This window comes from Oncorhynchus kisutch, linkage group LG19, assembly GCF_002021735.2.
Source record: "Oncorhynchus kisutch isolate 150728-3 linkage group LG19, Okis_V2, whole genome shotgun sequence".
In the NCBI taxonomy this organism is placed as follows: Eukaryota; Metazoa; Chordata; class Actinopteri; order Salmoniformes; family Salmonidae; genus Oncorhynchus; species Oncorhynchus kisutch.
Window position 1 is genome coordinate 60,671,975 of NC_034192.2, and position 26,475 is coordinate 60,698,449.

The following is a 26,475-nucleotide window of genomic DNA, read 5'->3' on the forward strand; positions in this document are numbered from 1 at the left end:
CAACTTTAAAATAATGTATTTTATGAGGAGATATCACTGTGATTGATAAAATATATTTGTTTTCTCAATGTTTTTTTCATGCAGTATTGGGATAGATAGAACAAGAAATGTCCAAAGGAAATGCATTACAAGTTTTGTGGGTTGATTTAGTCAGCTGTTTAGTCCATGTGAGACTGGGTTATGAGTTGATTTAGTCAGCTGTTTAGTCCATGTGAGACTGGGTTATGAGTTGATTTAGTCAGCTGTTTAGTCCATGTGAGACTGGGTTATGAGTTGATTTAGTCAGCTGTTTAGTCCACGTGAGACTGGGTTATGAGTTTAGAGATTGTGATTTAATCTACTTTTACGTCTCTTGATGTTGTAAGAGAGTTGGAACATGGAGATAAGTTATTCTCTCTGTATTAATCAGAGGCCATTGAAAGATTGTCTGGCCACACCTCAAGATAATGTCAACTAATGTAACGAGCTCTAACAACTTATCAGATGTAAGTTCAAGCAGTTTACCTGATGTATCATCACTTTTCCATTACAACATGATGAGGGGAAAGTGTTTTCAGAGCAGCAAGAGCAGGTAGTGTGCTTGCCGAAAGAGAGAACAACTGTTGTATTCCTACATACTCCAGGCGTATTAGTGTACTTGCCGACCAGGTTGTTTGAGAAAATCACATTGATACTATTTTTACTTTTTGAACTATGATGACAAAAAACACAGAACATTTAAATGGTCTTAGATTTACAATGTAGATTTTATTGGGATAGTACTACTCTTCAACTGTTTATGCCAGTCGCATCCCAAAAAATCATTGGGACCATTTTTCAAAAAAAGTTATTCAACTTTTTTAAAAAAATTTTACTTACTGTACTACCATATCTAAATAATTTTTGGATAGTTGAAGCAAGCACACACATTTTTTTTTCTTCAGGAAAGTTACCCTCGCTAATTAATAAAAAAAATTCAACCAGTTTAGTTGATGTTTTGTTTCCTGTGAACTAAGATGTGACTGACGATGTGCAAAAGTTTAAAACAAATATTTGTATTTATTTAAACCTTTATTTTTAAATAGGCAAGTCAGTTTAAGAACAAATTCTTATTTACAATGACGGCAGGTAGCTTAGTATAATGCTTTATCCTACTTGTCAACTTGTGATTGTCCAAGAAATGATACCGGAAGGAAGCATTTAAATATATAAATATTATAAAAATATTAAATATATATAAGTTTTAAATCCAAAGTAGATTTATTCTGCCATTTCATAGGGTCCAGTTTAATACATGTTTCAAAACATAAACGCGTGTAGAATGTAAATATGAATCCCCCCCCACAACCCCCCCAACACCTCTCCCCCCCCCCACAACACCCCCCCCCACAACCCCCCCCCCACAACCCCCCCCCCCCCACAACCCCCTCCCCCCCCACAACCCCCACCCCAACCCCCCCTAGTGCATAGCTTATTTCAAGATTTTAACACAATGATGTTTTATTGTTTCATAATGTAAATATGAATCCCCCCCCACAACCCCCCCCCCCCCCACAACCCCCTCCCCACAACCCCCCCCCCCCCCCCACAACCCCCCCCTTTAACACAATGATGTTTTATTGTTTCATAATGTAAATGTAAAAATGTGTATGTCTACAATGCTGATATCCCAAATAAACTTGATCATATCCCATTTTTCGTCAAAGCCTTCTTACTTAGGTCATTCATAAACTGCAACACACGTGTTTTCCATTGACCGAGCCGGTGATGTAGGCGGTGCTAAGCTGGGATAAAGAGCTAGCATAGCTTGTATCCCATATAGCACCCTATTCCCTATATAGTGCGCTACTTTTGACTGGCTCTTATATGGCTCTAGTGCAATTTGGGACATGTTCATAGCGTGACACTTACCTCCCTGTGTTAATGGGGAACAAGAGAACCATTTACATGTTGTTACCTAGGCCATGCCATAATCATGGCTTAGCAAGTCATTCCTAAAGCAAGGTTTAGCACACTCACACAGCACAGACATCTAGACCTGAGATACAGTAGAGTTTATTAGGTACCATGTAGTACGCAGTACATTCCAGTAGTCTACTCTTTAATTACCCCATACAGGACACATTCCAGTAGTCTACTCTTTAATTACCCCATACAGGACACATTCCAGTAGTCTACTCTTTAATTACCCCATACAGGACACATTCCAGTAGTCTACTTTTTAATTACCCCATACAGGACACATTCCAGTAGTCTACTCTTTAATTACCCCATACAGGACACATTCCAGTAGTCTACTCTTTAATTACCCCATACAGGACACATTCCAGTAGTCTACTCTTTAATTACCCCATACAGGACACATTCCAGTAGTCTACTCTTTAATTACCCCATACAGGACACATTCCAGTAGTCTACTTTTTAATTACCCCATACAGGACACATTCCAGTAGTCTACTCTTTAATTACCCCATACAGGACACATTCCAGTAGTCTACTCTTTAATTACCCCATACAGGACACATTCCAGTAGTCTACTCTTTAATTACCCCATACAGGACACATTCCAGTAGTCTACTCTTTAATTACCCCATACAGGACACATTCCAGTAGTCTACTCTTTAATTACCCCATACAGGACACATTCCAGTAGTCTACTTTTTAATTACCCCATACAGGACACATTCCAGTAGTCTACTCTTTAATTACCCCATACAGGACACATTCCAGTAGTCTACTCTTTAATTACCCCATACAGGACACATTCCAGTAGTCTACTTTTTAATTACCCCATACAGGACACATTCCAGTAGTCTACTCTTTAATTACCCCATACAGGACACATTCCAGTAGTCTACTTTTTAATTACCCTATATATTCCATGCAGGTTTAAAACAAAGAGGTGTACTTTTATCTTCTATGCAATAGAAAGCATTGATATGTGTATGTTGTGGTAAAATAAACATTGCGTAGACCATAGGTGGAAAGGGCAGTACATTTGTAGATATGGGTGGCTTTGATGTGGTACTGTAATTCACATCAAAGCAAAACGTAGCTCCCCAGAGGTCCCGCAGGAGTGATTTTATTGTGTGTGTTTGTTGGTGTGTGTATGTTATTCCGGCATGTTCAGGTCACGTCTTTCCACAGAAGTGCCTTGATGAACTCTTATCTCCCTGTGCTAACTGATCTCAAACTATTCCATCACACAGTATTTTCAAATGCTTCGTTTGTAAATGGTGTCAGAATGTTGGAGTGTGCCCCTGGCTATCAGTCAATTAAATGTAAAAAAAATGTTTTGCTTAATATAAGGAATTTGAAATGATTTATACTTACAGTTTAACTTTTGATAGTTAAGTACATTTTATCAATTACATTTACTGTTGATACTTAAAATATATTTAAAAACAAATACTTTTTAAAACTTTTACTCAAGTAGTATTTTACTGGGTGACTTTTCACTTTTACTCAAGTAGTATTTTACTGGGTGACTTTCACTTTTACTCAAGTGGTATTTTACTGGGTGACTTTCACTTTTACTCAAGTAGTATTTTACTGGGTGACTTTCACTTTTACTCAAGTAGTATTTTACTGGGTGACTTTCACTATTACTCAAGTAGTATTTTACTGGGTGACTTTCACTATTACTCAAGTAGTATTTTACTGGGTGACTTTCACTATTACTCAAGTAGTATTTTACTGGGTGACTTTTCACTTTTACTCAAGTTTTGACATTTGGGTCCTTTTTTTTCTCCACCACTGATCACGTAGAGTTTAAACTGTAAGAGGTTTCTTTATTGCTATGCTGTTATCTATTCGACAACCTATATTATAATGGAACAAATCAATAGTTATAGATATGGAAGCATATATCGTTTCATTTGAATGATGGCAGCTATACGCTTCCATAAACAGTAGGCCCCCACACTAGTGCTGGGGAGTAGTAAACCACATGCAGTTCAACTAGTAGGTTATCTATATTTAGATTTATTTGATGTATTGAACTCTTTTACTAAAGTAACTTTAGTAACTTTATTTGTTCTTAAAAGTAGGTTTAGTGTAGCTTAACTTCTTCCAGTAGCTTTGGTAAAAACAATCTTTTCAGAGTAGCTTCCACAACACTGCGTTAGAAACATAATTGTTGTTAGCTTCCTGTTTTCCAAAATGGTGCAATACATTACTCCTAGAAACATCTGATCCATTTATTTACAACCTCAGAGGAGCTTTTGTGTATGTGGGTGAAAACACAAGACCTTAAGGAAAAACTGTTATAGAGTATACTGGATTTCTGTCTTCAAGGTATGCAAGCACGGTAGTTCAGGTTGATCATGCTTCTCTCTCTCTATCCCACCTCTCCAGCTAAACAAACTAAATCTGATGAAAAGTGTACTATTATACATGACCCTGTTGTTTACTTTTAAAAGATATCGCTTCTGTACTTCAGAGGGCCACTGCCAGCCTGCCATGCCCCTCTTTCTTCACTGCTCCAGCGAAACAAAAAGTCTAACCTAACCAAAACACCTTAACATCAACACAATGACAACTGGTATTTACTATCTTCAAGGTAGTTCAGAGGGCCACTGCTACTATGCAAAGCTTTTTCTCTCTCTCACTCCACTTCTCCAGCTAAATAAACAGTCTCAGCAGTCCCAGACGTAGCAGGGTGGAGGGGCCTCCATTCCCGGCCCCTGATTGGACCATAGGCCCCTGAATGGCTCCATTGAGCACCACAGGAAGAATTTGGGGAGACTCTCTCTCTCTCTCTCTCTCTCTCTCTCTCTCTCTCTCTCTCTCTCTCTCTCTCTCTCTCTATCTGCTTCTCTCTCTCTCTCTACTTCTCCCTCTCTCCCTCTTTCCCTTGCTCGCTCTCTCTCTCTCTCTCTCTCTCTACTTCTCCCTCTCTCTATTTCTTTCTTTCATTCTCTTTTGGTCAGTTGAGGAATGTGTGTGATTTGGCTAAACAACTGACCACTCATTTCGCAGTCACGCAGCAAACCTCCTTCTCCCTCCCTCTCTCCTTCTCTCTCTACCCCCTTCTTTCATTTTCACGTCTTTCTCTCCTTGTTGCGTTCCCTGTGGTTCTGCGGTTGTGAACCTTGTGAACTGTTAATCTTTCAGTCAGTCAGTCGGTGGGTTCGTTGGTCTGTACATCACAGGAGACATGGTGCCAGTAAACGGCTCAGGGGAGAAGTGGAGGCTGGTATTATTGGGGGCTTTCCTCATCTGTGGGTTAATCCTGGAGTTTGGTAAGTGACTTTATTTCCTCTCTGTGTGGCTGTGGATAATGTGCATTCCTAAACGTACACAAGGCTAGTGAGGTGCAGGAGGAGATTAGTAGATGGTTGCATTACTCTGACTTATTGTGAACTTTGATGGCATTTCTTGAGTTAGTTACATTTAATTTGATTTCACCTCATGCTGTCTGTCTGTATAGTAAATTCCTTTGGAGGAACTTCCTGTTATTGCCCAAGTATGGTTACCAATGGCATACTGTAATGTTTTAATCTAACATCAAATCAACATTAGACTCTTCATGTGTTAATTTGTTCCATTGACCTGGAACATACTGTGCTTGTGACGATGGTTAAGTGTATTTCAAAGAATACAAATTCAATATTGGACACTTGCTCTGCAGGACAGTGCCAGCAGGATGAGCAGGAGGGACGGACCACCCCACCAGACCGTAAGCCCAAATCCAGTAAGGGTAAACCAGTGAGGGGAGCAGGTAAAGCCACAACCAAACCCAAACCCAGGGCTAAAGCAACACCGGCTCCCCCATCAGCAGTCAACCAGGGACCTGTTCACCTGACACAGGTAAAGGTTGAAGACATTTCAAATGATTTGCGAGAGAATATGCTTTGTTTTGTGTTTTCATAATCTTCAAGCTGCCATCTTCATACAAACCTGTACATATACATAGTGTACATTAAAGATAAGCATTATGAACACAACTCAAAAAACACTTGCATGTTTGAGATATTTGACACAATCAACAGATGTTGGTGGAGCAAACGTCTACTAATAATTGCAAATGACAAACATTCACAAGAGCTCTGACGAAGCTTGAACAACACATAATAAACACATACAACACATCATCTTGAAAAAAACAAGTGATGCTAGAGAAAAGCAGTGCTTCTCTTGTGTTTTAACATAATGAACAGGTAAAGGTAAACCTGTTTCTCCTCCCCTGGTTTATACCATAGGTGGTGAACAAGGGGAAGTTCCGGCGTGTCGCCGACAGTCTGAGCATCCGGTCCGGTGACACCCTGGAGCTGAGGTGTAAAGGGAACCCTGTTGAGTGGGGCGTTCCTGTTTACCTGGAGGAGGACGATGAGGGGAGACTCAGGTGAGACTCCAGGGGGGGGGGGGGGGCCTTGATGATGTCATGGGACAGGGTGCCATGGAAACAGGCCTCCGCGGCAACAAGGGCTCACTAGAAAAAGTGACCTGTCTCAATGTTGACTTGCCTGTATGAAACTTAAATAATTAAAACGACGTCTTGCCAGGATAGTCCAATGTTAGTTGCCATCAAGTCATCAAATCAAATCAAACTTCACTTGTGACATGCGACCTTACTGTGACATTCTGACTTACAAGCCCTTAACCCACTGTTCAGTTCAAGAAAGAGTTAAGAAAATATTTACCAAATAACTAAAGTAAAAAACAATAAAAAAATAACATAATAAGATAACAATACCGAGGTTATATACAGGGGGTACTGGTACAGAGTCAATGTGGAGGCTATATACAGGGGGTACCGGTACAGAGTCAATGTGGAGGCTATATACAGGGGGTACTGGTACAGAGTCAATGTGGAGGCTATATACAGGGGGTACCGGTACAGAGTCAATGTGGAGGCTATATACAGGGGGTACTGGTACAGAGTCAATGTGGAGGCTATATACAGGGGGGTACCGGTACCGAGTCAGTGTGGAGGCTATATACAGGGGGTACCGGTACAAAGTCAATGTGGAGGCTATATACAGGGGGTACCGGTACAGAGTCAATGTGGAGGCTATATACAGGGGGTACCGGTACAGAGTCAATGTGGAGGCTATATACAGGGGATACCGGTACAGAGTCAATGTGGAGGCTATATACAGGGGATACCGGTACAGAGTCAATGTGGAGGCTATATACAAGGGGTACTGGTACAGAATCAATGTGGAGGCTATATACAGGGGGTACCGGTACAGAGTCAATGTGGAGGCTATATACAGGGGGCACCGGTACCGAGTCAATGTGGAGGCTATATACAGGGGGTACCGGTACAGAGTCAATGTGGAGGCTATATACAGGGGGTACCGGTACAGAGTCAATGTGGAGGCTATATACAGGGGGTACCGGTACCGAGTCAATGTGGAGGCTATATACAGGGGGTACCGGTACAGAGTCAATGTGGAGGCTATATACAGGGGATACCGGTACAGAGTCAGTGTGGAGGCTATATACAGGGGGTACCAGTACCGAGTCAGTGTGGAGACTATATACAGGGGGTACCGGTACCGAGTCAGTGTGGAGGCTATATACAGGGGGTACCGGTACCGAGTCAGTGTGTGGGGGTACAGGTTAGACGAGGTCATTTTGTACATGTAGGTAGGGGTGAAGTGACTATGCATGGATAATAACAGTGAGTGGCAGAGGTATAAAAACAATTGGAGGGGTGGGGGGGGGGGGGTCATTGTAAATAGTCTGGGTGGCTATTGGATTCATTGTTCAGCAGTCTTATGGCTTGGGGGGTAGAAGCTGTTAAGGAGTATTTTGGTCCTAGACTTTTGGTCCTAGACCGCTATGACTTGGGTGACTGGAATCTCTGACAAGTTTTTGGGCTTTCCTTTGACACCGCCGAGTATATAAATCCTGGATAGCAGGAAGCTTGTTCCCAGTGAAGTACTGGGCCGTATGCACTACCCTCTGTAGCGCCTTGCGGTACGAGACCGAGGAGTTGCCGAGGAGTTGCCTTACCAGGCGATGATGCAACCAGCTCTCGATGGTGCAGCTGTAGAACTTTTTGAAGATCTGGGGACCCATGACAAATCTTTTCAGTCTCCTGAGGGGGAAAATGTGTTATCGTGCCCTCTTCACTACTGTCTTGCTGTCTTTGGACCATGATAGTTTGTTGGTGATGTGGACACCAAGGAACTTGAAATACTCGTCCCCCTTCACTACAGCCCCGTCAATGTTAATGGGGGCCTGTTCGGCCCGCCTTTTCCTGTAGTCCACAATCAGCTCCTTTGTCTTGCTCACCTTGAGGGAAAAGTTGTTGTCCTGGCACCACACTGCCAGTTCTCTGACCTCTCTATATGCTGTCTTATCATTGTCGGTGTAACGGTTTTCTAGGTGTGAAGGAGAGTCGGACCAAAATGCAGCGTGTAGATTGCGATCCATGTTTAATGAACAACGTAAACACGAATGACCACAAACACTACAAAACAAGGAACGTAATGAACGAAACGAAAACCGAAACAGCCTAGACTTGTGAAAACTAACAAAGATAGGAACAAGGACACTAAGGACAATCACCCACGACAAACTCAAAGAATATGGCTGCCTAAATATGGTTCCCAATCAGAGACAACGATAAACACCTGCCTCTGATTGAGAACCACTCCAGACAGCCATAGACCTTGCTAGATCACCCCACTAGCTACAATCCCAATATTTACACACCACATACAAAAACCCATGCCACACCCTGGCCTGACCCAATACATGAAGATAAACACAAAATACTTCGACCAGGGCGTGACAGTCGGTGATCAGGCCTACAGCTCTTGTGTCGTCAGCAAACTTAATGATGGTGTTGGAGTCGTGCATGGCCACGCAGTCGAGGGTGAAAATTGAGTACAGGAGGGGACTAAGCACGCACCCCTGAGGAGCCCCCGTGTTGAGGATCAGCATGGCAGACATGTTGTTGTCTTCCCTTACCACCTGTGGGTGGCCCGTCTGGAAGTCCAGGATCCAGTTGCAGAGGGGGGTGTTTAGTCCCAGGGTCCTTAGCTTAGTGATGAGCTGTGGGCACTATGGTGTTGAAAGCTGAGGTGTAGTCACTTATAGATGAAGCCGATGACTGAGGTGGTATGCTCCTTGTGCCATTCTGAATCCAAGATGGCGTAGCAGTAAGTCGTCCTGTCGTGTCGTGTCCCTGTATATTTTGTTTATATTTTGTTTATTTTTCGTTTTTTTTACATATTTTTCGTTTTTTACATAGCTATCCCTTTAAAAACATTTTGCTAAACCTAAGCTTCCAAATACGCTGGATCTTCACAACTAGCTATCTAGCTAAACCGCAACCCTGGACGATTACCCCTGGCTAGCGTTTCCACCCACTTAGCTTGAAGCTAGCCCGGCCTGCGCTACCACCGTAGCATACTCCTGAGCTACAATACCCGGGCCCACGACCGGTCTATCGATGTCACCGCATGAAGAGGAATAAACAGACTCACCCCATCGCGACGTCCCCCAAAGGCTAACTCTCTAGCCCTCGCTATCTCCCTGCTTGCTAATTCGGCCTGCTAACTGCTAGCTTGTCCAGCTCCGGTCCGCTAACTGCTACCTTGTCTAGCCCGGGCCTACAAACTGTTAGCTTGTTAGCACAGGCCTGCTAACCGCCTGAATCGCCGCGTCCCAAACGCCCACCGGACCCATATTTACTTTCTATCTCTTTTGACTTTTAATTTGTTTATACCTTCCGGAAACCTGCCTCACCCAATGTGATACGGAATCGCTATAATTTTTTTATTTATTTTTAGAACACACTCAAGAACCTCCAGAAGCTAACCAGCTAACTAGCTACAAGCTATTTAGTCATTGTTCGTTTTTTTAACCTGGATAACACTCGCCAGTCCAGCTTCCCTTCCCCATCCACCGCTGCCCCCTGGACACTGATCTCTTGGCTACATAGCTGATGCACGCTGGACTGTCCATAAATCACGGTACTCCATTCTGCCTGTTTGTTTTATCTGTTGGCCCCGTTGCCTAGTCTACGCCATTTTACCTGCTGTTGTTGTGCTAGCTGATTAGCTGTTGTCTCACCTACTGTTTTAGCTAGCTTTCCCAATTCAACACCTGTGATTACTGTATGCCTCGCTGTATGTCTCTCTCAAATGTCAATATGCCTTGTATACTGTTGTTCAGGTTAGTTATCATTGTTTTAGTTCACAATGGAGCCCCTAGTTCCACTCTTCATACCCCTGATAACTCCTTTGTCCCACCTCCCACACATGCGGTGACCTCACCCATTACTACCAGCATGTCCAGAGATACAACCTCTCTCATCATCACCCAGTGCCTGGGCTTACCTCCGCTGTACCCGCACCCCACCATACCCCTGTCTGCGCATTATGCCCTGAATATATTCTACCATGCCCAGAAACCTGCTCCTCTTATTCTCTGTCCCCAACGCTCTAGGCGACCAGTTTTGATAGCCTTTAGCCGCACCCTCATACTACTCCTTCTCTGTTCCGCGGGTGATGTGGAGGTAAACCCAGGCCCTGCATGTCCCCAGGCACCCTCATTTGTTGACTTCTGTGTTCGAAAAAGCCTTGGTTTCATGCATGTCAACATCAGAAGCCTCCTCCCTAAGTTTGTCTTACTCACTGCTTTAGCACACTCTGCTAACCCTGATGTCCTTGCTGTGTCTGAATCCTGGCTCAGGAAGGCCACCAAAAATTCAGAGATTTCCATACCCAACTATAACATCTTCCGTCAAGATAGAACTGCCAAAGGGGGAGGAGTTGCAGTTTACTGCAGAGATGGCCTGCAAAGTAATGTCATACTTTCCAGGTCCATACCCAAACAGTTCGAACTACTAATTTTGAAAATTACTCTCTCCAGAAATAAGTCTCTCACGGTTGCCGCCTGCTACCGACCCCCCTCAGCTCCCAGCTGTGCCCTGGACACCATTTGTGAATTGATCGCCCCCCATCTAGCTTCAGAGTTTGTTCTGTTAGGTGACCTAAACTGGGATATGCTTAACACCCCGCCAGTCCTACAATCTAAGCTAGATGCCCTCAATCTCACACAAATCATCAAGGAACCCACCAGGTACAACCCTAACTCTGTAAACAAGGGCACCCTCATAGACGTCATCCTGACCAACTGGCCCTCCAAATACACCTCCGCTGTCTTCAACCAGGATCTCAGCGATCACTGCCTCATTGCCTGTATCCGCTACGGAGCCGCAGTCAAACGACCACCCCTCATCACTGTCAAACGCTCCCTAAAACACTTCTGTGAGCAGGCCTTTCTAATCGACCTGGCCCGGGTATCCTGGAAGGACATTGACCTCATCCCGTCAGTTGAGGATGCCTGGTCATTCTTTAAAAGTAACTTCCTCACCATTTTAGATAAGCATGCTCCGTTCAAAAAATGCAGAACTAAGAACAGATACAGCCCTTGGTTCACCCCAGACCTGACTGCCCTCGACCAGCACAAAAACATCCTGTGGCGGACTGCAATAGCATCGAATAGTCCCCGTGATATGCAACTGTTCAGGGAAGTCCGGAACCAATACACGCAGTCAGTCAGGAAAGCTAAGGCCAGCTTCTTCAGGCAGAAGTTTGCATCCTGTAGCTCCAACTCCAAAAAGTTCTGGGACACTGTGAAGTCCATGGAGAACAAGAGCACCTCCTCCCAGCTGCCCACTGCACTGAGGCTGGGTAACACGGTCACCACTGATAAATCCATGATTATCGAAAACTTCAATAAGCATTTCTCAACGGCTGGCCATGCCTTCCGCCTGGCTACTTCAACCTCGGCCAACAGCTCCGCCCCCCCCGCAGCTCCTCGCCCAAGCCTCTCCAGGTTCTCCTTTACCCAAATCCAGATAGCAGATGTTCTGAAAGAGCTGCAAAACCTGGACCCGTACAAATCAGCTGGGCTTGACAATCTGGACCCTCTATTTCTGAAACTATCTGCCACCATTGTCGCAACCCCTATTACCAGCCTGTTCAACCTCTCTTTCATATCGTCTGAGATCCCCAAGGATTGGAAAGCTGCCGCAGTCATCCCCCTGTTCAAAGGGGGAGACACCCTGGACCCAAACTGTTACAGACCTATATCCATCCTGCCCTGCCTATCTAAGGTCTTCGAAAGCCAAGTCAACAAACAGGTCACTGACCATCTCGAATCCCACCGTACCTTCTCCGCTGTGCAATCTGGTTTCCGAGCCGGTCATGGGTGCACCTCAGCCACACTCAAGGTACTAAACGACATCATAACCGCCATCGATAAAAGACAGTACTGTGCAGCCGTCTTCATCGACCTCGCCAAGGCTTTCGACTCTGTCAATCACCATATTCTTATCGGCAGACTCAGTAGCCTCGGTTTTTTCGGATGACTGCCTTGCCTGGTTCACCAATTACTTTGCAGACAGAGTTCAGTGTGTCAAATCGGAGGGCATGCTGTCCGGTCCTCTGGCAGTCTCTATGGGGGTGCCACAGGGTTCAATTCTCGGGCCGACTCTTTTCTCTGTGTATATCAATGATGTTGCTCTTGCTGCGGGCGATTCCCTGATCCACCTCTACGCAGACGACACCATTCTATATACTTTCGGCCCGTCTTTGGACACTGTGCTATCTAACCTCCAAACAAGCTTCAATGCCATACAACACTCCTTCCGTGGCCTCCAACTGCTCTTAAACGCTAGTAAAACCAAATGCATGCTTTTCAACCGGTCGCTGCCTGCACCTGCATGCCCGACTAGCATCACCACCCTGGATGGTTCCGACCTAGAATATGTGGACGTCTATAAGTACCTAGGTGTCTGGCTAGACTGCAAACTCTCCTTCCAGACTCATATCAAACATCTCCAATCGAAAATCAAATCAAGAGTCGGCTTTCTATTCCGCAACAAAGCCTCCTTCACTCAAGCCGCCAAGCTTACCCTAGTAAAACTGACTATCCTACCGATCCTCGACTTCGGCGATGTCATCTACAAAATGGCTTCCAACACTCTACTCAGCAAACTGGATGCAGTCTATCACAGTGCCATCCGTTTTGTCACTAAAGCACCTTATACTACCCACCACTGCGACTTGTATGCTCTAGTCGGCTGGCCCTCGCTACATATTCGTCGCCAGACCCACTGGCTCCAGGTCATCTACAAGTCTATGCTAGGTAAAGCTCCGCCTTATCTCAGCTCACTGGTCACGATGGCAACACCCATCCGTAGCACGCGCTCCAGCAGGTGTATCTCACTGATCATCCCTAAAGCCAACACCTCATTTGGCCGCCTTTCGTTCCAGTACTCTGCTGCCTGTGACTGGAACGAATTGCAAAAATCGCTGAAGTTGGAGACTTTTATCTCCCTCACCAACTTCAAACATCAGCTATCTGAGCAGCTAACCGATCGCTGCAGCTGTACATAGTCTATTGGTAAATAGCCCACCCTTTTCACCTACCTCATCCCCGTACTGTTTCTATTTATTTACTTTTCTGCTCTTCTGCACACCAATATCTCTACCTGTACATGACCATCTGATCTTTTATCACTCCAGTGTTAATCTGCAAAATTGTAATTATTTGCCTACCTCCTCATGCCTTTTGCACACATTGTATATAGACCCCCCCTTCGTTTTCTACTGTGTTATTGACTTGTTAATTGTTTACTCCATGTGTAACTCTTTGTTGTATGCTCACACTGCTATGCTTTATCTTGGCCAGGTCGCAGTTGTAAATGAGAACTTGTTCTCAACTAGCCTACCTGGTTAAATAAAGGTGAAATAAAAAAATAAAATAAAAATAAAAATTGGATGAATCCCGGAAAATGTTTCAGTCTGTGCAGAAGAGTCCTATAGCATAGAATTCACGTCATCTGACCACTTCCGTAGTGAGCGAGTCACTGGTACTTCCTGCTTTAGTTTTTGCTTGTAAGCGGGAATCAGGAGGATAGAATTATGGTCAGATTTGCCAAATGGAGGGCGAGGGAGAGCTTTGTACGCATCTCTGTGTGTGGAGTAAAGGTGATCTAGAGTTTTTTTCCCTCTGGTTGAACATGTGATATGCTGGTAGAAATGAGGTAAAACTGATTTATGTTTGCCTGCATTAAAGTCCACGGACACAAGGATGAGCATTTTCTTGTTTGCTTATGGCCTCTTATACAGCTCATTGAGTCTTAGTGCCAGCATCAGTTTGTGATGGTAAATAGATGGCTACAAAAAATATTGAGTATTCTCTCTGTAGATAGTGTGGTCTACAGCTTATCATAAGGTACTCTACCTCAGGCGAGCAATACCTCGAGACTTCTTTAATATTAGACATCTCGTACCAGCTGTTATTGACAAATAGACATACAACCCCGCCCCTCGTCTTCCCAGACGTAGGTTCTCTGTCCTGCCGATGATTGAAAAAAATCCTGTCAGCTCTATATTATCCGTGTCGTCGCTCAGCCACGACTCGGAGAAACACAAGATATTACAGTTTTTGATGTCCCGTTGGTAGTTTAATCTTCCTGGATAGTCTTGATCAATAGTAGGGATGGTAGTGGAGGTTTACTCACCTGCCTACAAATTCTCAGAAGGCAGCCCGACCTCTGCCCCCTTTTTCTCCGTCGGGGATATGGGCCCATTCCCAAGAAAGCAGTGTATCCTTCGCGTTGGACTCGTTAAAGAAAAAATCTTTGTGCGCATCTGGTGTGAGGGACTCATTTCTCATCTCTTTGTTTGTATAGAGATACTGTATGTAGGCCTGTGTGGCTCTGGTGTGAGGGACTCATTTCTCATCTCTTTGTTTGTATAGAGATACTGTATGTAGGCCTGTGTGGCTCTGGTGTGAGGGACTCATTTCTCATCTCTTTGTTTGTATAGAGATACTGTATGTAGGCCTGTGTGGCTCTGGTGTGAGGGACTCTTGTTTCTTTGTGTTCGTACAGGACGGTGCAGCATGACCGGTATGGCACCCTGACCCTGTCCAACTCTACAGGAGCAGACACTGGAGAATACACCTGCTTCCCCATGTACTGTGAAGACAGGGACTGCAGGAAGGTGTACGACAAGGCTGTCAAAGTCTTTGTCTTCTTCCCTGGTACTAAGTCCCGGCCTCCTGACATAGGAGTTGTTACCATGGCTACGCCCCATAAGGCACCCTAGTTTCCATGTAGTGCACTACATTTGACCAGGGCCAAAATACCCATTCTTTGACCAAATAAATGCATTTACATTGGGGTTGGAATTAGGATGAACCGAGACACAAGCCAGTGTAATCACCAGGTCCCAAAAAGCACCCTGTTCCCTATATAGTGCGGTACGTTTGATCAGGGACCCATAGGGTTCTGTTCAAAAATAGTGCAACATATAGGAAATAGGGCATCATATGAGCCGCACTGTATAACAGTTGTCTGCCCCTCCCCCCAGACCCACAGGAGCTGTTTGTCCCCTCTTCCTCCTACTATGAGGTCATCCAGCTGAGGACCAATTGGCCAACAGTTCTCCCCTGTCAGGTGACATCACCTGACGCCAAGGTGAGTTCAGAACAGATCTGGTGGGATTAGATTAGATAATACAGAATTACCTCTTTGAAAGTACATTTTTGCTTAGAATTTTTTAAAACTTAACAGTTATAGAGGTATATAATGCATTGGGACACAGTTATAATGCATTACAAGCCTTGTCATAAGCACATTTGACCATGTGCCTATCATATTTGTTATATTTCAGTCCTCCGTGATGTATATAAAATGTAATATTTGGATGTAAAAACTCAAAATTGAATACATTTCATCTCTATATCTGACATGGTACGGGTGTCTTCTTTTTGTGTGTGCCTACAACCATGTGAGGTGGATACTTTTGTTTCAAAGTAGTTGTTGTTTTGTTTAAGACCCTGAACTTTGAACTTTTGATAGTTAAGTCTATTTTAGTGATTACATTTACCTTTGATATTTTAAGTATATTTAAAACCAAATACTTTTGGACTTTTACTCAAGTAGTATTTTACTGGGTGACTTTTATTACTTTAATGTCATTTTCTATTAAGGTTTCTTTTACTTAAGTATGACGATTGGGTACTTTTTCCCACCACTGCCTATTATGGGGCGGCAGGGTAGCCTAGTGGTTACGAGTTCAAACCCCCCGAGCTGACAAGGTACAAAATCTGTCGTTCTGCCCCTGAACAGGCAGTTAACCCACTGTTCCCAGGCCGTCATTGAAAATAAGAATGTGTTCTTAACTGACTTGCCTGGTTAAATAAAGGTTTTAAAAATAAAAAAAATTATGGACACTGCCATAATAATTAACGCACCTGGTCATCCTCAGGTGTCTCTGCACCGGGAGTTTCCCCCGGGAGAGGTGGCGGTGGACGGGGCGGAGATCACGTTTAACGTTAAACAAGGATTCACTATCCACCGGCCTAAGCTGCACCACGCCGGGGAGCTGTACTGCGTTGCCAGCCTTGGAAACCTCAGGCAGAGCTCCGTCAAGTACATGCTCATATACGTCAACTGTAAGTCCGTGGATTCGTACCTTAAACAACAGCTAGCTTCTTCTCCAGGGGGTAGCCGACTCATAGAGTTGAAATGACTAGTGCGGGCATTCCTTGTCAACGTTCCTTGATGGGGGGACTGGCAGACATATTGACTGTTATATATTAAATACAATTGTATTAGTCACACGCACCGAATAGAACAGGTGTAGACCTTACAATGAAATCCTTACTTACAAGCCCTTAACCAACAATGCAGTTTTAAGAAAATACCCCCCCAAAAGTAAGAAATAAGAACAACAAATAATTAAAGAGCAGCAGTAAATAACAATAGCAGGGCTATATACATGGGGTACCGGTACAGAGTCAATGTGGAGGCTATTTACAGGGGGTACTGGTACAGAGTCAATGTGGAGGCTATATACAGGGGGTACCGGTACAGAGTCAATGTGGAGGCTATATACAGGGGGTACCGGTACAGAGTCAATGTGGAGGCTATATACAGGGGGTACTGGTACAGAGTCAATGTGGAGGCTATATACAGGGGGTACCGGTACAGAGTCAATGTGGAGGCTATATACATGGGGTACCGGTACAGAGTCAATGTGGAGGCTATATACAGGGGGTACCGGTACAGAGTCAATGTGGAGGCTATATACAGGGGGTACCGGTACAGAGTCCATGTGGAGGCTATATACAGGGGGTACTGGTACATAGTCAATGTGGAGGCTATATACAGGGGGTACTGGTACAGAGTCAATGTGGAGGCTATATACAGGGGGTACCGGTACAGAGTCAATGTGGAGGCTATATACATGGGGTACCGGTACAGAGTCAATGTGGAGGCTATATACAGGGGGTACCGGTACAGAGTGAATGTGGAGACTATATACATGGGGTACCGGTACAGAGTCAATGTGGAGGCTATATACATGGGGTACCGGTACAGAGTCAATGTGGAGGCTATATACAGGGGGTACCGGTACAGAGTCCATGTGGAGGCTATATACAGGGGGTACTGGTACATAGTCAATGTGGAGGCTATATACAGGGGGTACTGGTACAGAGTCAATGTGGAGGCTATATACAGGGGGTACCGGTACCGAGGCAGTGTGGAGGCTATATACAGGGGGTACCGGTACAGAGTCAATGTGGAGGCTATATACAGGGGGTACCGGTACAGAGTCAATGTGGAGGCTATATACATGGGGTACCGGTACAGAGTCAATGTGGAGGCTATATACAGGGGGTACCGGTACAGAGTCCATGTGGAGGCTATATACAGGGGGTACTGGTACATAGTCAATGTGGAGGCTATATACAGGGGGTACTGGTACAGAGTCAATGTGGAGGCTATATACAGGGGTACCAGTACAGAGTCAATGTGGAGGCTATATACAGGGGGTACCGGTACAGAGTCAATGTGGAGGCTATATACAGGGGGTACCAGTACAGAGTCGATGTGCGGGGGCACTGGTGTCGAGGTAATTGAGGTAATATGTACATATAGGTAGTTATTAAAGTGACTCTGCATAGATAATAACAGAGAGTAGCAGCAGCGTGGGGGGAGGGGGGGGGGTCAATGCAAATAGTCTGTGAAGCCATTTTATTAGCTGTTCAGGAGTCTTATGGCTATCTGTGTTGTCCCCTGCTGCCAGACCCTGTGGCGCCCCCGACCCCAGTGATCCAGGCGTCCTCCAACTCTGTGGCCATTGGTCAGAACCTACAGGTCACCTGTACTGTGATTGGAGAACAGGACGTGGTCATAGACTTCACCTGGGAGTACCCTGGGCAACAGGTATGTCATTGTGCTAACTGGGTCTGCTATGCTTGAGTTCAATCATTTATCATATCAATAGCTAGAGTAGGATTACAGGACAAGTGCAATACTCTACCTCCTGTTATATGATGTGAAACCTCTTGACAGAAGCTATACACTTAACCACTTAGCTATACACTTAGCCACTTAGCTATACACTTAGCCACTTAGCTATACACTTAGCTACATACAGTGCAGAGAGGCTACGTACAGTGCAGAGAGGCTACGCACAGTGCAGAGAGGCTACGTACAGTGCAGAGAGGCTACGTACAGTACAGAGAGGCTACGTACAGTACAGAGAGGCTACGTACAGTACAGAGAGGCTACGTACAGGACAGAGGCTACGTACAGTGCAGAGAGGCTACGTACAGGACAGAGGCTATGTACAGTACAGAGAGGCTATGTACAGGACAGAGGCTACGCACAGTACAGAGAGGCTACGTACAGTACAGAGAGGCTACGTACAGTGCAGAGAGGCTACGTACAGTGCAGAGAGGCTACGTACAGTACAGAGAGGCTACGTACAGGACAGAGGCTATGTACAGTGCAGAGAGGCTACGTACAGGACAGAGGCTACGTACAGTACAGAGAGGCTACGTACAGGACAGAGGCTACGTACAGTACAGAGAGGCTACGTACAGGACAGAGGCTACGTACAGTACAGAGAGGCTACGTACAGTGCAGAGGCTACGCACAGTGCAGAGAGGCTACGTACAGTGCAGAGAGGCTACGTACAGTGCAGAGAGGCTACGTACAGTGCAGAGAGGCAACGTACAGTACAGAGAGGCTACGTACAGTGCAGAGAGGCTACGTACAGTGCAGAGAGGCTACGTACAGTGCAGAGAGGCTACGTACAGTACAGAGAGGCTACGTACAGTGCAGAGAGGCTACGTACAGTACAGAGAGGCTACGTACAGGACAGAGGCTACGTACAGTGCAGAGAGGCTACGTACAGGACAGAGGCTATGTACAGTACAGAGAGGCTACGTACAGGACAGAGGCTACGTACAGTACAGAGAGGCTACGTACAGTGCAGAGAGGCTATGTACAGTGCAGAGAGGCTACGTACAGGACAGAGGCTACGTACAGTGCAGAGAGGCTACGTACAGGACAGAGGCTATGTACAGTACAGAGAGGCTACGTACAGTACAGAGAGGCTACGTACAGTACAGAGAGGCTATGTACAGTGCAGAGAGGCTATGTACAGTGCAGAGAGGCTATGTACAGTGCAGAGAGGCTATGTACAGTGCAGAGAGGCTATGTACAGGACAGAGAGGCTACGTACAGTGCAGAGAGGCTACGTACAGTGCAGAGAGGCTATGTACAGGACAGAGAGGCTATGTACAGTGCAGAGAGGCTACGTACAGTGCAGAGAGGCTATGTACAGGACAGAGAGGCTATGTACAGTGCAGAGAGGCTACGTACAGTGCAGAGAGGCTACGTACAGGACAGAGAGGCTATGTACAGTGCAGAGAGGCTACGTACAGTGCAGAGAGGCTACGTACAGTGCAGAGAGGCTACGTACAGTGCAGAGAGGCTACGTACAGTGCAGAGAGGCTATGTACAGTGCAGAGAGGCTACGTACAGTGCAGAGAGGCTACGTACAGTGCAGAGAGGCTACGTACAGGACAGAGAGGCTATGTACAGTGCAGAGAGGCTAAAATTGTAACCTGCTTCTTTCTTTGTGCTGTGTTTGTGTGTCTGACTGTGTTTGTGTGTCTGACTGTGGTTGTGTGTCTGTGTTGTGGTTGTGTGTCTGTGTTGTGGTTGTGTGTTTGTGTTGTGGTTGTGTGTCTGTGTTGTGGTTGTGTGTCTGTGTTGTGGTTGTGTGTCTGTGTTGTGGTTGTGTGATCGGCAGATCGGCAGGCCTCTGTACACCCAGGACAGTGTTCATCCGGACGGAGGGGGTCTGGGGAGGCAGCAGTCCCAGACCGTCCTCCTGGTGGATGAGGTGAGGGAGGTGGACGGAGGGACTTACACGTGCACCGCCCAGAACCTGCAAGGCTCCAGAACCACCTCAACCACCATCAAAGTGCTAGCGGCTGCTGCTAAGGATAAGGTCAAAGACAAGCCCAAGCCTAAAAAACCCTGAGAGTCAATAGACTTCAGATCAGAAATGGGAGAAGGATGGCATAGCCACGAAGGAGAAGGAAGTAGCCTATCAAGATGGAACTGGAACTGTAGAATGAGTTGGTTCTAATTCCATGGGTGGAACCTTGCTTTAATTGACCATTCTACTCCTGACGTTACTATGTACGTATACTGTGAAGCTATAGGGCTCAATGAGTGAGCTCTCAAGTAGCTCATGGATATTAAAACAGCCAGTAGTTACCACACACACAGCATAGAAGGTTTACACAGGGCGGAGGGAAAGGGAAAGCTGGGCGGAAGAATGCAAATTGGGGAGAGAGAGAAAGGGAGTGGGGTAGGGGGGGTATAGAGAGAGCCAGATAGCATTCTGAGCATCTACATTGTAGTGAATGTATTTTGATAGACATAATAAATAGAATATAGACATAATAAATAGAATAGAACAACGCTCCCGTATCAATGCAGATTTAAAGGACCATCATCAGACCTTCACCTTCTTTGGTGTGCGTTTCTATGTTGCAAGTAGTGTTCCTTTTGTACTTGTGGGAATATCTCCTCTCCAACTTTCCACTGCCGACAGGTTTCTCTAGTGTTCTCTCTTCCTACTTCCTGTTTGTCTCAATAAAGAAATGTTTTCGTAGACTACACATAACCTTCTGTAATGCGTTTTTAATTGTCTGACGGTCAGATTGTGTCATGGACCAATACAGGTCAATATGAGGCATCATTTTGGTGTACGACAGAGTGACAGAGCCTGTGCCCCAAATGGCACACTATTCCCTATATGGTGCACACATTTTTACCAGAGCCTTGTGGGGACAACGACTATGTTATATTGGGTGGTACAGAGAGATAGAGATCACAAACAGTCTGAACATAACGGTTGTTTGTTTGGTTCAGGTGTATCAGGCTCAAATAAAGAGTCCGGAAATCTTTAACAATCAATAGTTTCATTAACTTCAAATCTGTGCTAAAAGTGGGTTTGAAATGAAACTCGCCGAAATGTACAAAAAAAAATTCTAACAAATTGTGAGATTTTAATATGCCAAAGGTGGTACACAGAGGTGTCATCTGGGCTGTTCAGCCGCTATATTGACCTTCACTGGCAAGATCCTCAAGGTGAAGGTCTCACACCCACTGCTCAGACACGGAAAGACTTTCTTTGTGAAGGTGTGTGTGAAGGTGTGGAGGGAGTTCGTTGTAATGTGGATCAGAGAAGGTCAGCCTTCCTTCCTTCCCAGTCCAATGTCACTCTGATCTTCACGGGCTCCTGTCTCAGCTTCAATGAGAGGGTGATGAGAGGTTCGGGGACAGAGCGTACGGTGTAAACTCCTCCATGTTGTTCTAATCTCCAGCCTTTCTTCCTGGACACGACCTTCCTGGACACAGACTCCTCCCCCACCCCCAGGGCCCAGTCACGGATGTAGTCGTATCTCTGGAGATATTCATTCCTGACTTCCACGTCCCAGGTGTGTGTTCCCGAATCGAAGCCCTCAGAGCCCAGGATTCCTTCTTAGAAGTTGAACCTCTCTGAGGTGTCAGCAACCGGCATCTCCATCTCTTCTCTCTCCTCAGAGTTTCTGGTTCTGAATGGGACCATATCGGGGTACACCAGCAGGTCTGGATGGGCCGTGTTGGGGTCCAGAACCACCGGATCTGAACACAGAGAAACAGACAGTGTGTTATTGTACTTCATAATAATGACAATGTATGGGTATGTTTTTGCACATAAATGTGGTAACTCTACCACATAAAGACAGTAGCTCTACCACATAAATACAGTAACTCTACCACATAAACACAGTAACTCTACCACATAAACACAGTAACTCTACCACATAAAGACAGTAGCTCTACCACATAAATACAGTAAGTCTACCACATAAATACAGTAAGTCTACCACATAAACACAGTAACTCTACCACATAAATACAGTAAGTCTACCACATAAATACAGTAAGTCTACCACATAAACACAGTAACTCTACCACATAAATACAGTAAGTCTACCACATAAATACAGTAACTCTACCACATAAACACAGTAACTCTACCACATAAATACAGTAACTCTACCACATAAACACAGTAACTCTACCACATAAACACAGTAACTCTACCACATAAACACAGTAACTCTACCACATAAATACAGTAACTCTACCACATAAATACAGTAACTCTACCACATAAATACAGTAACTGTGGGCTGTATTCCATTTTTATTTTACCCTGGTTGACTGAGAACATGTTCTCAAATACAGCAACAAACTGGGGAATAGTTACAGGAGCGACGATGAATGAGCCAATTAGAAGCTCGGGATGATTAGGTGGCCGTGATGGTCAGATTGGGAATTTAGCGAGGACACTGGTGTTAACACCCTTATTTTAACGATAAGTGCCATGTGATCTTTAGTGAACACAGAGAGTCAGGACACCCCTTTAATTAACATCCCATCTAAAAGACCCCACCCAACACAGGGCAATGTCCCCAATCATATATATATATATATATATGTGTGTGTGTATGTTTTTTAGACCAGACGAAAGAGTGCCACCTACTGGCCCTCCAACACCACTTTAAGCAGCATCTGGTCTCCCATCCAGGGACCGACCCTGTGTAGTTTCAGAAGTAAGCCAGCAGTGGGATGCAGGGTGATATCAAGCCTGTCACTGAAGCGTTACCGATCGTGTAATACAAAAGGTAAAGGTCATTTTGATTGAACGGGTGCCTTTACATCTCAGTCACCATGTCATGTTGAACTTCCTCAATACGGACGGAATAATATGTCTCTTTTTTTTTTGCACAGTGTGTCTGTGATGTCATCTCTGTGATGACATCACAAGAAGAGGAGAGAGAGAAGAACAGGAGAGAAGAAGAGGAGAGAGAGAAGAAGAGGAGAAAGGAAGCATAGAGGAGAGAGAGAAGAATAGGAGAGTAGAAGAAGCGGAGAGAGAGAAGAAGAGGAGAGTAGAAGAAGCGGAGAGAGAGAAGCAGAGAGAGAAAAGAAGCGGAGGGAGAGAGAAGAAGAGGAGAAAAGAAGCATAGAGGAGAGAGAGAAGAAGAGGAGAGTAGAAGAAGCGGAGAGAGAGAAGAAGAGGAGAGTAGAAGAAGCGGAGAGAGAGAAGCAGAGAGAGAAAAGAAGCGGAGCGAGAGAGAAGAAGAGGAGAGTAGAAGAAACGGAGAGAGAGAAGAAGAGGAGAAAAGAAGCGTAGAGGAGAGAGAGAAGAAGAGGAGAAAAGAAGCATAGAGGAGAGAGAGAAGAAGAGGAGAGTAGAAGAAGCGGAGAGAGAGAAGCAGAGAGAGAAAAGAAGCGGAGGGAGAGAGAAGAAGAGGAGAGTAGAAGAAGTGGAGAGAGAGAAGCAGAGAGAGAAGAAGAGGAGAGAGAGAGAAGAACAGCAGAGAAGAAGAGAGACAGGAGGCAGCTCATTTACCCGGCCTTGTGTAGAATGGCCTTGTATCTCTGCAGAAAGGTAACATGGTCCCCCTCTAGATGCTCCTCTACAGCTTGGATCTTGTCTGAAAGAATTGAGATTATTTTGCCAATCTCCTTAGTCTTCTCCTTTACCATCCAGGTCTTCTCCTACTCTTCCTCTATCAGAGCGTCTATCCTGGCCTCCTTTTCATTTATGAGAAGCTGATGAAGATGTTGAAACTCATTCTTGATTTCCCTGTGTGTCTCTGCAGTCTGTGTCTGGAACCTCCCCCCCAACCCACCAAATATCTTATGAATATCACATAAATCAAGTATTAACCTCTAAATGAACAGACAGACTGCATCCCAATGTCATCCTGTATAATTAGCGTGATGTATTTTTCTGTTTGACCACAGGTTAGTTTGGATTCAGTGTAACGTCTCAGCTTCTCCTTCAAGGGCTCCAGTTCAGCCTCTACTCTCTCCTGGAATCAGACAAACACATGAACAGCTCTAACCATGTATCACTAGCCAATTTAACTATGCCACTTTGTTTACATACCCTACATTATTCATCTCATATGTATATACTGTACTCTATATCATCTACTGTATCTTTATGTAATACATGTATCACTAGCCACTTTAACTATGCCACTTTGTTTACATACTCATCTCATATGTATATACTGTACTCGATACCATCTACTGTATCTTGCCTATGCTGCTCTGTACCATCACTCAGCCTAGTGGTTAGAGCATTGGACTAGTAACCGGAAGGTTGCGAGTTCAAACCCCTGAGCTGACAAGGTACAAATCTGTCGTTCTGCCCCTGAACAGGCAGTTAACCCACTGTTCCCAGGCCGTCATTGAAAATAAGAATGTGTTCTTAACTGACTTGCCTGGTTAAAATAAAATAAAATAAAAAAATATATATATATCTTTATGTACATATTCTTTATCCCCTTACACTTGTGTCTATAAGGTAGTAGTTTTGGAATTAGCTAGATTACTTGTTGGTTATTACTGCATTGACGGAACTAGAAGCACAAGCATTTCTCTACACTCGCATTAACATCTGCTAACCATGTGTATGTGACAAATAAAATGTGATTTGATTTGATTTGTACACAGTAAAACATAACTGTCTAACTCAGTAAATTAATTGAGTAAAGTCAACTCAAAGAATTGCAAAGTTATACTATATTCATAAGTTATAAGCAATATTGATTGCAATAAGTCAAAGCAACTCAACCCTTGTAATTTAAAGGTAGATTCGGTAATATGACATCGTTGAACATATTGAGGTGACTTCCTGCTTGCATACATTGAGACACGGCCACATTGGGAAGAGCCAATAGGGGCAGACATTGGTTGATTTTAATGATTGTTGTTGTTGTTGGTTTCTGTATCCAGGAAGTAACTCACCCCTCTGTGTACAATGACGCCATACGACCGATTCTACCTTCAAATATCTCAGATAGGCTATTGGCTGATTCAATCCGTATCGCCGAAGTATCGCGGGAAGATCTGCGTTAAAATTTGGAAGATAATTTCAGATCGCGCCGTCATATTATACACAGCGTTTATAAAGCAGATCTTCAGCGCTACGGATCGAACACAACCCTATACAGTCCTACTTCCTGGTCCTGAACAACTTCATCTATGGGACAGAACTTGTGTCCCGTGTCCCTCGTCTTGAGTCGCGACACACCAAACAGACAGGCTGTTCATCCTCCAGACAGAAGAGCTTGAGTTCTGCTTTGTGTTGACCACAGAGCCTCTCAGACCCAGGCTCGGCATCTCTAGAGCTCGGCATCTCTAGAGCTCGGCATCTCTAGAGCCCGGCATCTCTAGAGCTCGGCATCTCTAGAGCTCGGCATCTCTAGAGCTCGGCATCTCTAGAGCTCGGCATCTCTAGAGCCCGGCATCTCTAGAGCCCCGGCATCTCTAGAGCTCGGCATCTCTAGAGCTCCTCTCCTGCAGGATTGATTGATTTTTACAATTTAAATAAATACATACTCATCCGTATGGGCTTTGGACAAATGCAGTGCACTAAAAAAGGGAATAAGGTGAAATTTGGGGAACATTATTTATCATAGGTAGATCTCATAGGTAGATCTCACAGGTAGATCTCACAGGTAGATCTCACAGGTAGATCTCATAGGTAGATCTCACAGGTAGATCTCACAGGTAGATCTCACAGGTAGATCTCACAGGTAGATCTCACAGGTAGATCTCACAGGTATATCTCATAGGTAGATCTCATAGGTATATCTCATAGGTAGATCTCATAGGTAGATCTCATAGGTATATCTCATAGGTAGATCTCATAGGTATATCTCATAGGTAGATCTCATAGGTAGATCTCCCACCTGTAGGAACCCCTCACAGCAGCCTCTTCAGGCTGACTGCTGGGAAAGGCATGGAGGATCTCTTCCTACAGACTGGACACTCCTGATGGTCTTTATGCTTCCAGTACTCCTCCATGCAGGTCTTACAGGCACTGTGGCTGCAAGGGAGAACCACAGGATCCCTGAAGATATCATAGCACACGGGACAGAGGAAATCATCTTCTTGGAAGCAGGACCCAGAGGCCATTTTGTCCCTCCGTAAAAGTGTCAGTTTCTCTGTAATGGCTACTGGAACAAGAGAGACACAAGTTCAAAGGTCAAACAGTGAGTTACACTTTTATAGTTGTTGAGGTTAATCTAAAAAAATGTGTTTATTTGTATTTATTTTTTGCAGTG

At 44.8% G+C, this 26,475-nt stretch overlaps 1 protein-coding gene across 1 annotated transcript; it reads left to right on the forward strand.

Annotated features, from left to right (window-relative positions):
* Positions 1-4,717: 4,717 nt before the first annotated feature.
* On the forward strand, positions 4,718-20,955 carry LOC109910373 (platelet-derived growth factor receptor-like protein). Its single transcript, XM_031798669.1, has 8 exons — positions 4,718-5,222; positions 5,612-5,790; positions 6,183-6,325; positions 14,852-15,003; positions 15,333-15,439; positions 16,233-16,419; positions 18,057-18,196; positions 20,076-20,955. Exons 1-8 carry the CDS (start codon positions 5,138-5,140, stop codon positions 20,307-20,309), a joined length of 1,227 nt encoding a protein of 408 aa, XP_031654529.1. The 5' UTR covers positions 4,718-5,137; the 3' UTR covers positions 20,310-20,955.
* The last annotated feature ends 5,520 nt before the right edge of the window (positions 20,956-26,475 follow it).

Bases quoted from the DNA above. Each gene is read 5' to 3' on its own strand.
- LOC109910373 (XM_031798669.1), top strand. From the start codon at position 5,138: ATGGTGCCAGTAAACGGCTCAGGGGAGAAGTGGAGGCTGGTATTATTG. The intron at 5,223-5,611 runs GTAAGTGACTTT...CTTGCTCTGCAG, and splicing joins TGGGTTAATCCTGGAGTTTG to GACAGTGCCAGCAGGATGAG. The intron at 5,791-6,182 runs GTAAAGGTTGAA...TTTATACCATAG, and splicing joins GACCTGTTCACCTGACACAG to GTGGTGAACAAGGGGAAGTT.